General features: G+C 54.6%; 2 protein-coding genes across 2 annotated transcripts; both read left to right on the forward strand.

Moving 5' to 3' along the window:
• The first annotated feature begins 216 nt into the window (after positions 1-216).
• LOC137912011 (vang-like protein 1) lies at positions 217-9,305 on the forward strand. Its single transcript, XM_068756360.1, has 8 exons — positions 217-287; positions 2,110-2,233; positions 5,677-6,108; positions 6,176-6,351; positions 6,833-6,966; positions 7,746-7,896; positions 7,982-8,216; positions 8,292-9,305. Exons 1-8 carry the CDS (start codon positions 217-219, stop codon positions 8,550-8,552), a joined length of 1,584 nt encoding a protein of 527 aa, XP_068612461.1. The 3' UTR covers positions 8,553-9,305.
• Positions 9,306-10,487: 1,182 nt separating this feature from the next.
• On the forward strand, positions 10,488-13,926 carry poglut1 (protein O-glucosyltransferase 1). The gene is made up of 11 exons (XM_068756409.1): positions 10,488-10,557; positions 10,931-11,021; positions 11,144-11,287; positions 11,359-11,494; positions 11,578-11,699; positions 11,778-11,837; positions 11,926-12,025; positions 12,106-12,164; positions 12,237-12,404; positions 12,527-12,583; positions 12,658-13,926. Exons 1-11 carry the CDS (start codon positions 10,488-10,490, stop codon positions 12,812-12,814), a joined length of 1,164 nt encoding a protein of 387 aa, XP_068612510.1. The 3' UTR covers positions 12,815-13,926.
• Positions 13,927-14,482: the final 556 nt, after the last annotated feature.

Genomic DNA, 14,482 nt, shown 5'->3' on the forward strand with positions numbered 1-14,482 from the left:
GTCCCTTAAAGACCCCCAGACGTTAGAAGGCCTCCTGGGAAAGCGTAAATGTGTCTCGCCTCGTGATTATCCCAGAAGGCTTTGCTTCGCCCCTGACACCCGGCTGCACGTCTGCCGTCCTCCCAGGTTGATGCATCCCCATTGATCGCGTCTCACTCGACGAGCATCCACCGGCGGTCCGGCTGAGCAGCCCCCCCCCCCCAGGACTACATCGCCATGGACACAGAGTCCAACTACTCGGGCTATTCCTACTACTCCGGACGCTCCCGGGGATCCCACAGACACAGGTGAGAATCAGTGCAGCCCGTTTGTTTCTGTCTTCTGCTTCAGAACCCCTCGTCTCCCCATCCCCATTGGTCTGTCGACAGGGACATTGAACCCCCTTCTCGGGGTCCCCCCCCCCCTCGCTGCCGCCACCTGTTGCCTTTGGAGGCACTTTGTGTCTCACTTCGTGGCCAAGCGGCCGCTTCCGATCACCGTCTGCTCGCCCTTCACGCTCTCCCCTCTTCCACTCATCATCAACACGCTTTTTTGGGGGGTGTCTGTCTTGAGATGAATGCAAGCAGCTGCCCTTTTTCCAGCTCATTCTCGACCCCCCCACTTTAATGGATTCCTGCCTGCTCTCTGAGGATGGTCGGTCGGGCGCAGGCGTATCGCTCGTCCGCCATTCCCCGGGGCAGGAATGTGCCCTCGCAGCGCAAGAGTGGTCTCACTTTGTTGAAATCAAAGACGGGAGCGGTTAGTGGTTCGGGGGAGGGGGGGGGGGGGGGGGGGGGCGCCTCTCTTCTTGCTTCCTTACAGTTTCCGACATCTTTCAAACGAGGGACGGTAAAATTGTCTTTTTGTCTTTCCGCCTGTGTTAAAAGATATTTCACGCCGGCCGAGGCCCGAGCCCTCCACAGGTGCGCTGACACAAAGCGCCGCTTCCCGCAGGTGTAGGGGTCGCCCCGTCAGCCAGGGGGGGGCAAATCGGTCCGTGCTGGTTGGCTCCGCTTCACACGCCGCTGTCCTGCCGTCCCTCGGCGGGGGCTGAAGGCGATCGCAGCCTCAGGTGTTGGAGAGCGGCCGCGCTCCGACGCCTGATTGGCAGAGCTCTTCCTTCGCTCGCCAGGCGTCCCCCCCCCCCCCCCCCCCCATCCTCAATCCCTGTCCAAAAAAGCCATACCCGTTTCAGGGATCCGTGCTTGAAGTCAAATTCCATTAATCAAATCGCTGCAGAACTCGCTGCTGGAATACGAATGGGCAGGAAGCGGATGTGTGTGTGTGTGTGCGTGCGTGTGTGTGTGTTGGGAGTTGTAGCAGGGGAGCGGTCGATGCGTTCCGTCGGCAGTCGTGCCGTTTTAAAATGCTCGCCCTTCGCAGCTCCCTCACCTCGTCTTTGTTCCTCTTTTTTCTTTCTTCCCAATTTGCATATTTGTCGGTCAGAACCAGGTGTTCCTTCACCTTCACCTTCCACCTTCTGCTCTCGACTCTCGCATTGAGTCACGGTCGGCTGGGAAACGGGGAGCTCGTGCTGCACACACACACTGGGCGGCGGCGTTTACCCTCAAAAAGGCCGCCCCCCCCCCCCCCCCGTGTCGTTGCCCTTTAGAGGAAAAAGACTTTGCTCTGGAGGAAATCGCCTCTACGTTCAAAAGGAAATACGAGAATAGAGGCGGGAAGCGGGCCGGGGGCGACGCCCTGAAATCATAACACGGCTGTCGAAGCGTCCCGATTGTAAATAAACAAAGGCGACGCTGTTACCATGAAATGACACGATGAGAGGCAGCGGGGAGACGACGGCGTCTAGAAATGTCCTTTGTCCTCCTCCGACGGGCTTGACCTGCGACCTTTGTCTCCAGCATGTAATCTGTATCTGACAGCGCGGCCTCTGGACCCCCTCGTTTTGTCGTGTGTGCTCTCCCGGCGCTATAAAACGGGGGGGTGGGTTGACTAACCCGATGCCGGGCGGAGGACGTGTGGATGCCACGCCGGGGACGCTCTGCGTGCTGGGAGGTCAGGAGGAGGAAGGATACAGAGGGAGGGGCTTATGGATGAGGTCCGGCATGACGCGCCTGGACCATCTGAAACGCCCGTTCCACGCTGACCGCCATCTTGTCTGCCTCACAGGGAGCGGAGCCGCGATCGCCACAAGCCCCGCGGCAAAGACAGCCGGTCGGAGAAGTCCGTGACCATAAACGCGGCGCCTGCAGAGCCGCTGCTGGACGACTCGGCGCCGGGTGAGCAGGTCCAGGTAGGGCTGAAACGGTGCCGGCTGCGAGTCTACTGTCATTAACGTGGCCCCGCCCACCTGGTTCTGATTGGCTTCATGTCGTATTCATGCCGCAGTGACAGGTTAGGCCTTCTTTCCATGTTTAACGTCGGAACAGACTCGGATCGGGCGGGGAGATTTTTATCTCTACCTGAGGAGGGATTCGACTCTTCCTGTTTGAGCAGAACGCATCCAGCAGGTCCCCCCCCCCCCCCCATTCGGGAAGCGGGCCAACGCTCCAGGCCCCCTCAAATGCTTATTCGGCGGTACAATCTTGAATGTTAAAATCCTGCTGGCTGCGTGCGTTTCTGAAAATGACGGAGGAGGAGGTTTCACGCGCTTTAGAGGCGGAGCCTCTTCCTGTCCCGAGCGGATCCCTTTTTTTGGTTCTACTATAGTCCTATGCAGCGCACTCACACACGAGGCCTCGCCGGAGACGTCACGGCGACGCCGCGGCGCTCGCTGGGTCGGAACAAATAGACGGAGAGTGGCGCCGAGGAAAGAGAACGAGGGAACATGCCTGGAGGGAAAGATGGATAAAAGGATGGGAGGGAGGAGAGAAGAGGGGGAGAGTGATCGGACCTCATCCCTCTGGGTTTACTCTCCGCTCTGGACTTGGGTGTTGATTTACTTCACTCCTCCGTCCATCCATCCATCCGTCCATCCATCATCCATCCATCCATCCATCCATCCATCCGTCCATCCATCATCCATCATCCATCCATCCATCCCTCCATCCATCCATCCATTATCCATCCATCATCCATCCATCCATCCATCCGTCCGTCCCTCTCATCCACGCCCCGTGTGCCCTTCGCCATAAAGCCCCTTTTCACGATGCCTCCTCGAGGCATGATGGGGGGGGGAGGGGGGGGGGGTCTATATAAAGACGGATGAGACGAGGCTGGGCTGCAGACGCGGAGCGAGTCGAGAGGTCACGCGCGCTCTCCGTGGGATGGACGGCAGTGGGGGGGTGTCAGCGCGAGCCGGACCGAGCTAAAGTTCTGCGGTCGAGCGTTTCAGCATGCAGTCGCCAGCGGAGCCGGGGGAGGAGCCGGGGGAGGAGCCGGGGGAGGAGGCGGTTCAGGCGCTCGACGTCAGCGACGCCTTAGAGGAGATAAAGGAAGTGATCGTCACCACCATAGGGAGTCATCCTCAACGTTACTCCCCCCCGGGGACCAGCTCCGGGACCGGGACCGGGACTAAAGCGGGCCAGGTAGGACGCCGTCACGTCAGCGTTTCAGCCCGGAGGAGTCTGCACTTGAATATTTAATGAGATGCTGCGCCGAATCTGATCAATGTATTCATATTTTATTTCTGCAGGATTTCTTTATCCTGTTCAATGATCCCAGCTGTCAGTCATCTGGATTACATGCTTCCTGTTTCAATCGCTAATACCGACGCAGGAAGACGTCAATCGTTCAAACCGACTCTCAGATTAGGAGTTTTCTATTCTTATTTCTGTGAATCATCTATTATGCAAATCGAGCGCTCCCTTCCTTGTCCTGACGTGTTCCATGTTTTGTTTTCTTTTAATGGCTGTTCGGAGCTCTTCGGAGACGCGTGCTGCTATATTCTGCACGCACACACACACACGCACACGCACACACACACACACACACACACACCTCGCCTCCCAGCAGCACGTAGAGTGCATCTGTTCCCGGGGCTTTTTGTTCGCAGCCCTTTTAAAGGTAAACAAAAGGAACGGGCTTTTAGCGGACGCTTGATTTGCTGTGAGGGACGGCGGCTTTCATTTACACTCGGGTGGAGACGAGCGCATGCTATCACGGCGCGCTACGCACACGCTAACACGGCGCTATACGAGCATCGTCTGTATTTCAGCTGGAACCGGAAGTCGTTGAGCAACGGCAACGTTCCGGTCGGGAATTCCCTCCGATTCCAGCGACGGCCCCGGAAGAGATCTGTGAGGTTCAGGCGTTTCAAGCTCGCCGGCTTCCGGATCGTATTGCACCGCTTAGCTCGCTGCCTTGCCAGCATGCCTTCAAAGAAATACTCTGATGTCACATTCCTCGCCCCGTCAGACCGCCCCGAAGAGTCATTTCCTCGGCTTGGCAGCGCGCGGCGCCGTCTCGGACGCTCCGTCGGAGTCACGGCCGCGCTTCACAGACGGAACTCGCCCGTTTGTTTCTCCTAGTTTCTATTGATGAATGGGTCTGGGCCTCCTGCTGGGCTGCTGGTACTGAACCAGAGCGCACTGTGGTGATTGGTTAATCCTCTGGGGGGGTCATGCTTGTGGAGGGACAGCCCGGGTAGAGTAGTCGTAGATTCTGGCGTATCGTTTTACGTCGATGGTTTCGAAGCCGCGAAACAAAGCCAGTGAGGGGTGAGTGTTTCTGAGTGGAGGCGTGAGCGGCCGTGATTCATGCCCCCCCCCCTGCCCCCCCCCCCGGGTGTTCTGGAGCTACGCTGTGGTCAGAGAGAGACGCTCTAATGCCCATTGATTTCCTGTTTCTCACACACACACTCACCATGTTCGTCTGCAGCCAGACTGATGTAGACGAGATTCAGACTTGGGAATCGGCCAACTGGGTAGATGCCCCCCCCCCCTCACCCCCCCCAGCCTCACACGGATCCGTTGTGTCACGTTTACTCATCCAGCCTCAGTTGCACATTATAAATCTCGCCGTCTGAAGCCCGTAAAACGGCCACGCCTTCCTGCTGCCGGCTAACGCTTCAGGTATGCTAAATGTTCACTCGCTTGCTGAGGGTTGCCCCCCGCCCCCCCCCCCCCCCCACCGGAGCTCAAACGGAAAAATAACGAGGTTCATCCTCCCTGCTCTCCATTTTTCAGGAGAGTGCTCCGTAGCCGAACGCAGCTCGTTCCAGCTCCCTTATCTCTCTGGCCTTAAAGGCCGGACCCAGACGTCACCGCTAGAGCCCCGTTGGCAGCTGACTGTGTTTACAGCCCCCCCCCCCCCCCTCCTTTCTTTCTCTCATCACCTCCCTTGCTTTATTTGTGGAGCGTAAAGAAGATGTTGAAGCTCCTGGAGCTGCAGAGGGAGAAACGACTCCGGGCGTGTTGCGTGGATGAAAGCGTTCTCCTCTGACGCTCCCGATGCTCCCGATGCTCCCGATGCTCCCGATCCTCCCGATCCTCCCGATCCTCCCGTGTCTCCCGATCCTCCCGATGCTCCCGATGCTCCCGATGCTCCCGATCCTCCCGATCCTCCCGATCCTCCCGATCCTCCCGATCCTCCCGTGTCTCCCGATCCTCCCGATCCTCCCGATCCTCCCGATGCTCCCGTCTCTCCCTTTTTCCCCGTGAGCGATGCAGCTTTGCCGTATTTGGTCTGAACGCCACGCTGTTGCGGCGCGTTCCTTATTCTAAGACACGCCCCTCTAAGGCTTCCCTCTGCGCGTAGCCTCGTCGCTAACCGCCTCCTTCCCATCGTGTGTCCCAGGATGACAACTGGGGGGAAACCACCACGGCCGTCACGGGCACGTCGGAGCACAGCCTCTCCCAGGAGGACGTCGTCCGCATCACCAAGGACCTGGAGGACAGCGTGGGCCTGGACTGCCGGCGCTACCTCACCCTCACCCTGGCCGTGGTCCTGGGCCTGCTGGTGTTCCTGACGCCGCTCGCCTTCCTGGTGCTGCCCCACCTCCTCTGGCCGGAGAAGCTGCGGATCTGCGGCACCGCCTGCGAGGGCCTCTTCATTTCCGTGGCCTTCAAGCTGCTCATACTGCTGTTGGCCGTCTGGGCGCTCTTCTTCAGGCCGCCCAGGGCCGGCCTCCCGCGGGTGTTCGTGTTCCGGGCCCTGCTCGCCGTGCTGGTGCTGCTTTTCGTGCTCTCCTATTGGCTGTTCTACGGAGTCAGAATCCTCGACTCGCAGGTGAGGAAATCGTATCGCTGTCGTCCTTTAGAAGTGGCCAGCAGATTTGTGCTTGTGTCGTTGTCAGGATGAGGACTACCAGGGCATCGTGCAGTACGCCGTGTCCCTGGTGGACGCCCTCCTCTTCATCCACTACCTGGCCATCGTCCTGCTGGAGCTCCGGCAGCTCCGGCCCTGCTTCTCCGTGTGCGTCACTCGTTCCACGGACGGCGAGACGAGGCATTACAACCTGGGACAGCTCAGGTGAGGGCTGGCAGGACGTACCGAAAGACATGGGGGGGGGCTGCTGCTGAGAGGAGAGGAAACTGTGCCGGGAGGAAAAGGGAAAGGGCGGGGAAGACTTCACAGAGGAGACAGAGGGAGGGGGGAGAGAGAGAATAGAGGAGGAGGGATTCATAGTTAATGAGAGGATAGTGATAGGATAGAAGAATTAAAGGAAGAGGGAAGGAGCAGTTCTCGTCGCTATGCTACGTCAAATGCTACAAGCAAAAGACAAGCCTGCAGGCCGGTCTCCCGGCCGGACGTGTTGGTTTTACGCCCGTCTGGTATTCCTGACGGCTTATTGGAGGAGCGGCTCTGAATAAGGCGCAGGAGTCACGAGAGGTCAGGAGGTCGTCTCGTCTCAGCGAACACATGCTACAGGTTTAGCATGTGTTTGTTTCTCCTCGGTGTATTTGTGTTTAGTCGTATTTATATTCACTTCTGCTCCCCTCCCCTCCCCCAGCATCCAGCGAGCGGCGCTGGCCATCTTGGAGCGCTACTACTGTGACTTCCCGGTCCACAACCCGGCGCTGCTTTCCGCCTCCAAGTCCCGCGCAGCCAAGCACCTGGCCGGCCTCAAGGTCTACAACGTGGATGGTGAGTTCCCAGCAGCCCCCGCTGAGGGTGAGTGGGATGCTCTCTCAACTCCACGCTGAGGTGTGCTTTCCCTCCTGTTGCTAACGGTAACGCCGGAATGCATCTGTGTTTCTAGTCTGTCGGAAAGAGAGCTGAAACATTTTCTTATAAGTTTGCTATTTTGAATTCAGTCTCACGTATTCAATATTTTGTTTAGTTTGACCAACTGAACCAAAAAAAGAAGGAATCTAGTTTAAATGAATGAATAAAGCGGTGAAATATTCCCCTTAGATTGATTTTATTTGGTATTTCTAGCTTATTTACTGTCTGTCCAGCTTCAGGCTTTTCTTTTTTTCCCTCGACGTTTTTAGATTTGTTGCATTGGCACTTTTGAACGCTCCCTCTTCCTCTCTTTCGTCCGACTTGCAGCCGGAAGGCGCTCTGCGGCGTTTGGGGTTTGCTAATAAATGATTCATGACGCTCTCTTCAGTGGGTTCTCACAACCTAAGCACCTTGAGAGATTAGCATTCAGCGGCGGCGGCGCTAAAGGCCAATTTAACTCTGCAGTCATTAGCACGCCGCCGTCGGACACCGGAGTGATGCTAGCAGTGGAAACCTGGCGTTTCTCCTCCGCTATTTAACAGTGGTGCTAAAGGGGGCGGAGCTAGGTGTGAACAACCCACCTCTGAACGCACGCCGCACTAAATGTCGTCCCCGTGGATTTCTTTGCGTTGCCGCTCGGCTCGGCGACCACGGCGCGCTCGGTTAACCCGTCCCGCCTCGTTTGTGTGCCGCGACAGGCCCTGGGAACAACGCAGCAGCGGCGGGGCTGGCCCACTCCCAGTCCCGGGCGATGATCGCAGCCGCCGCCCGCCGCCGAGACACCAGCCACAACGAGCTGTACTACGAGGAGGCGGAGCACGAGCGGCGAGTCCGCAAACGCAAAGCGCGGTGCGTAAACCCTCGACGGCACGCAAAGCAAGAACCAAAGCCCGGTCCGGCGTTGCGTGACTCGTTTGCCGGCGTCTCCCACCAGGCTGGTCGTGGCGGTGGAGGAGGCGTTCACGCACATCAAGCGCATGCAGGAGGAGGAGCAGAAGAAAGCCCCCGGCGACGTGATGGACCCGCGGGAGGCGGCGCAGGCCATCTTCCCGTCCATGGCTCGCGCCCTGCAGAAGTACCTGAGGACCACCAAGCAGCAGCACTGCCACAGCATGGAGAGCATCCAGCAGCACCTGGCCTTCTGCATCAGCAGCAGCCTGACGCCCAAGGTCAGCCGCCGCCGCCGCCGCCGCCGGGCGCCGTTCACAGTCAGCAGTGACCGTTGTGTGTCCTCCTCCTGCTAGGCCTTCCTGGAGAGCTACCTGTCCTCGGGTCCCACCTTGCAGTACAGCCGGGACCACTGGCTGGCCCGTCGCTGGACGCTGGTCAGCGAGGCGCCGGTCACCAGCGGCCTGAAGGACGCCACCGTCTTCCTGCTGAGGGGCGGGGACTTCAGCCTGGTGGCGACGTCCAGGAAGATCCCGTACATCCAGATGTCGGAGGAATACGTCGACCCAAAGTCGCACAAGTTCGTCCTGCGGTTACAGTCCGAGACCTCCGTGTAGGATCCGAAAACACTCTTTACACGGCGTTTTCATTTTAACTCGTTCGGAACTTCTTCTTTTTTATACTCGATATATCAAAAACACGTTTGAATATGTTAAACTTCATGTTGATGCGGTCGAGAGTCGAGGCTTTCTGGGTAACCGGACCTTCTTATTGCCAAAAAGAAGGGACCTATCGCTGGCTCCGACGGGCTCTGCCCCCCCCCCCCCCCCCAGCTCACCTCCCCTCCATCCTCAGGCATCCAGCAGCACCTCCGGCTGCTGATTCTCACAGCCGAAGCGCGAAGCTTCGAGCAGCTTCTCCAGGTGCGATGGAGTAAGAGCCAAAGTGTTTCCACTCCAGTTGGTAACAGCGCACGCACACACACACACACGCACACACACACACACGCACTCACTCACGCACACGCCGTGTTAAACACAGAATGGAGCGCATGATAAGAGCTGCTCAGAGGTGGATTCATGCCCAGAAACATTTGCTCTGCCTCATCGGCTCAGTAAGCATCTCATGTCTGCTGCATCTGGTGAACCGGGGGGGGGGGGGGCAATGACAGAAATAAAAAGTACTACTGATTACTTCAAAAAACATGTGTCCCCTACTGCCCCCTCGTGGCCAAGCCTGATAACAGCTTGAAACATAAAGAATACTGCAAAAAAAACACACTTTACTGTTAAATCACAGAACTAAACAACAACACGTTGCTGTGTTTGTGTAAACAACAACAAATAAACACCTGCACCGGCCTGTTTCTCACCGACTGAACGTTCTGAATGCGGCTCCTGTTTTACACTGTATTTGTGTAAACGTGTAAACGTGTGTGTGTGTGTGTGTGTGTGTGTGTGTGTGTGTGTGTCATCTCCCCCCCCCCCCCCCCCCGGGTCACGTCCGTCACGGTGTCTGTCGGACTGCTTCGTGATTGGAGACGTGACGTGGCTCCGCCCCGTCTAAAGTAACCGCCTCTCGCCCCAGCTGCCGGCGAGCCACGCCCCTCTGTCGCCGCCCATTAAACGCGATCCCGCCGCGTGACAGGCGGCGGCAACATTTCCGCCTCTTTGCCCTTATTTATTTTTTTGGGGGGGGGCTTCTTGCTGTCATGAAACGCCATCGTAATTGGCTCGCCGCCAGCCTGTCGGTGTCGCACCCGGTGCCTTGTGGGTAAATGAATGTCAGTGTCAGTATCCAGCGCTGAAAACAAACAATCTCATCCCGCCACGAGCTCGGGGGCGCGAGGCCGCCTGTCGGAACTCATCTGTCCTCGGCTTGATCCCGCCCCCCCGTACCCGCCCCCCCGTACCCGGCTGCTCCGTGCAGCACCGGGAGGAGCTGGACAGAGAGGAACATTTGCATCTAAATGGAATACTTTTCTCCGCTTCATGCCGGCGTCTCCATTTTGTCGGGTAATGACTCGGTTACGTTCGGATCGGGGGGGGGGGGGGGGGGCGATGTCACCCCTCGTCTCTTGGGAATGAGGAGGCGTGTGCTCAGGACGTCCGTCCTCGTGTCCAACGCCGTCTCCCGTCTCCGGCGACGTTCAGAGGACGCACCACGACTCGGCCCCCGTGAACCGTCCCCGCCTCGGTAATCCCACAGCGGGACGCAAACATCCTGTTTACGCACCGCACCGCACCGCACCGCACCGCACCGCACCGCACATGGTTTTATGATCCCGTAGAAATGTATCCCTGTTTGACTAATAAATAAAAAATAATTATTGCGACACAAATGAAGATTTTGTTAAAGTATTTATTCTGAGATCATTAAAACGGATTATCACGTTTAAAGCCACTTATGACCGGCCTTCCGTACGTTACGGTAGCAAAGTGAATTTCCTAGTGCGCATTACCGTGACGGCGGCGTTCAGACGGAAGCAGCGGATCAGAGATCGCCGCTCGGTGTCCTTTTGTTTTTCAGACAGCACTAGAGGATCGAGAGAAATGGAGCGCGTCTGGCTGCTGCTGTTGGTGCAGCTTCAAGTTTGTGATTTATGTTCGGGTTCCGCGTCAGGTAAAAAAAACACAAAAACTTTAATAACGCAACGCCTAAAAGCGTTTAAAGATCATGCGGAAGGCGGATGTTGCGTCACGGCGCGAGTCATCCATCATTTCACGAGCTAACGTTAGCTAGCCAACGCACAAAGGAAGCTAGCTGTCGAATAACTTTAGCTTTTGTACGAATTGGGGGTAAAAAAAGAAAAGAAAAACTGAAATAATCCGAAATTAGGTTTTACTCTTACTAAATAGTTGCATTGTTTCTTACCGCAAGTCTGCTAACGCTAGCTAGCATAAACGCGCGTTCTGGCTGGCCTACCCCGATCGCGCGCACTGTTGGATCGATTTGTGAATCGATTGGTTCTGACGTGTTTTATCCGTATTCGCAGCGGAGCAGTGGAAGCAAATCAAAGCCGAGATTTCGGAGGCTGTTGAAGGGAACTCTCCGTGCGGCTCTGCTAACTGCAGCTGCCATCTCAGGTGGGTGGGGGCGATGACGTCATCGCGCCCTCTGTCGCTGTAACCTGATGATGATCACCTAAACGTGAAACTCGAAGCTTATTTTGATGTCCCCCTCCTGATTGTCCTCCTTTGTGGGACAGCGTCCTGCAACAGGACCTGGAGCCCTTCCGGGGGGGGGTCTCCGAGGCTCTCGTGGCCGCAGCGCTGGGGCGAGGCGTGGGAACGCACTACCAGGTCATCGGGCACAAGCTGTACAGACAGCACGACTGCATGTTTCCCGCCAGGTGAGGAAGAGGAGGAGGTTGTTGATGAAACGGCTGAGAAGTCGTCCTTAAATTCCGCTTCCTGTTTTCAGGTGCCAGGGGGTGGAGCACTTCATCCTGCAGGTGGTTGCCAGGTTACCTGACGTGGAGATGATAGTAAATGTGAGGGATTACCCCCAGGTCCCCAGCTGGGTGCAGCCGACGCTGCCCGTCTTCTCCTTCAGTAAGGTCAGACTCCCGTTATTGGCTTCGTGCGCACAGATATTGATCCGATCGGTGTTTCACGGCGTGTCTGTGTTTGATCGGAGCAGACTGCGGACTACCAGGACATCATGTATCCTGCGTGGACGTTCTGGGAGGGTGGCCCTGCGGTGTGGCCCATATACCCCTCCGGACTGGGTAGATGGGATCTAATGAGAGAGGACCTTGAAAAGTACGCTCATTAAAAGGCTTGTAAATGTGTATTTGTAGTCGTGTTGCAGCCGTTTCTTGATCCGATGTGTTTGGGTAGGCATGCTGCGCAGTGGCCTTGGAAGAGGAAGGAGTCCAGAGGATTCTTCAGAGGCTCGAGGTGAGTCACATTTGATTTGGTTCGTCTTCCTCGTAGATGTCTCCTGTTACGGAGCCCTAAAACGCTGCATCCTGCGCGTCTGTGCTAGAACCAGTCCGGAGCGCGACCCTCTCATCATGATGTCGAGAGACCATCCGGAGCTGGTGGATGCGGCGTACACGAAGAACCAGGCCTGGAAGTCGGAGAAGGTCCGGTGATTCTGAGAAGAAGCAAATTCATTCTAAATGGACTTCAAAAGAAAACAACGTCTTTGTTTTTCCCATCATAGGACACGCTAGGAAGACCCCCAGCCAAAGAAATCCCACTTGTGGATCATTGCAAATACAAGTAAGTTTATTGCATCGGAGGAAATAACATCGTTACTGAACTGCGTTGAACGTCTCTCTCGAACGCCCTTAGATATTTATTTAACTTCCGGGGAGTGGCTGCCAGCTTCCGCTTCAAGCATCTCTTCCTCTGCGGCTCCCTGGTGTTCCACGTCGGGGATGAATGGCAGGAGTTCTTCTATCCTCAGCTCAAGCCCTGGGTCCACTACATCCCAGTCAGGCAGGATCTCCACGATGTCAGGTACGGCTCCGGCCCGGTTTCAGTCTGTTCAAAGCAGATCAGCATTAGGATGAATTTAATCAATGCTGAAAGTACCTCTGAACGTTTTCGGGGTTTAAATATCCGTGTATCTTTGTCCTCAGACAACTGCTGCAGTTTGCCAAAGAGAACGACGCCGTCGCGCAGGAGATTGCCACGAGGTAACCATTTTATGATTGAAATGTAACCTATTTTCTACTAATGCCCCGATTTCATCTCATTGTCCCCGCCCTAGGGGTAAAGAATTTATTCTTAACCACCTGAGGATGGAAGATATTTCCTGCTACTGGGAGAGACTCCTCACCGAATACAGCCGTCTTCTCGCCTACAAACCCAAAAGGAACAAGAACTACAGCCAAATCGTCTCCAAGACCAGGAAGACGGAGCTATAGAAGGAGGCTCAGCGGCAGCCGGGCAGCTGTAGCGGACTCCAGGTGATGAATGTAATTTTAACAGGCAATACTCAACGTGTGTACTTACATGGGTACTAGGAGCTGGCTCAGTTTTATTATGTTGGCAGTTTGTGCTGCCATACCTACAAGTGCCACTAGGCGGCTTTTATGTCTCAGTCATTGATCACAGCTGCCTCCAGAAATAATTGATCTCACCAGCAGCATCATTAAAGCGGTGCTCCATAAATTCTAGCCTGTTGACACCGCTTATTGCTGTCGGGTTAATCAATGACGTAGCAGAAAATTCACATCAGTCCGGTTATTGATTGGAATTTTCATTGTTTTGAGTTTTTGTATTTGCCACCGAGCTACGGTTTTTATCAGTGACCCACAGAGTGGAAGAAGTTCGTGACCTCGTTCAGGATATTTTAATCTTTTTCTGCAGACAATTCACCAAAATTAAAAAATAGACCCCATCCGGCTGTGGAGCATCAGTCTCTGATTTGAAATTATTGAATTATAATTCAAGTACACTTGAAGGATCTACTAATAATAATCCGACTAATAGTTACGGATTACTTCCTGTTATGGACTAAATACACGGAAGGGTTTTCTGGACTTCTGCAAAGTTGTGCGCAAAGACATATTTGCTGTTCCTTTTATGCATTGAAGAATATGAAACACTACCCAGAATGTAATCTAAAAGTTTAAACCTCTATCGACTTTAGTCTGATTACTACAATTAAAAAGTACAAGATACTTTTAGTTGATTAACATTAGGTAAATGGAGTCTGTTGCAGGTAAGGGAATGCAATAATTTAATCTCACTCAGGACATCCATTTTGCTACACTACCTACAACTTCAGTTTTATTTTTATGTGTGAGACTTTGCAGGAAACATATTTTTTTTATTACAATTGTATTTGATGCGGCAGAGTGTTGAATATGTTGTAGTATTCACGTTTTGCATTGCAAAAATAAGGCTATTTTTTAACAGTATTTTTACAATGTGTGGGGGAAGATGGGGCAATATTATATTGGTCTGTCCAAAAAGATGTCACGTGTGTCGTGCCACTTTTATTCTCTTTTTTCTAATAAACATGTTTCTCGGAGCTGCCAGAGTTGAAGTGTCTTTGTTTTTTGACATTTGCACAACTGAACTAACCACACTGGGAGACATCAATGTGGTTAGTTACTTGGTTTACGTGCAGCGTAGTCCTCCACCCGCAAGGTGGCGCTACTTCCCCAGGCTACCGAGGTCATTGCCGTACGGCGTTGTCTCTGGATGTCTGTAGAAGGTGAGTGATAATGAAAAACAGAAACTATTTGGACGTTATGTATATTTGACACATTGAACAAGATAGCGGTAATTAATAAAGTATTAGCTTCATTGTTAAGGAATTTCGCCCGACCCGCTGGTAAGCTTTTATTTCCCCTTTTGATATGAGCGGCTAATAGCATGCTAAAAGCTAATACTTCCGTGTTTGGATTAGCCTTCCTGTAGCGTAAACCTGCGACTGAACATGAACGACTAGTTTTATGTCTCCGGGATAACTCTAGTCGTAAAATAAATTCGTCGTGTATGTCCGTGATTTACATTTTAAAGTGCGCGAGTTGGCGAGCGTTCAGCTAAGGTTAGCGTTAGCTAATCCCGTTAGCTGCCCTGAC

Source organism: Brachionichthys hirsutus, chromosome 24 (assembly GCF_040956055.1).
Source record: "Brachionichthys hirsutus isolate HB-005 chromosome 24, CSIRO-AGI_Bhir_v1, whole genome shotgun sequence".
NCBI classification, from domain to species: domain Eukaryota; kingdom Metazoa; phylum Chordata; class Actinopteri; order Lophiiformes; family Brachionichthyidae; genus Brachionichthys; species Brachionichthys hirsutus.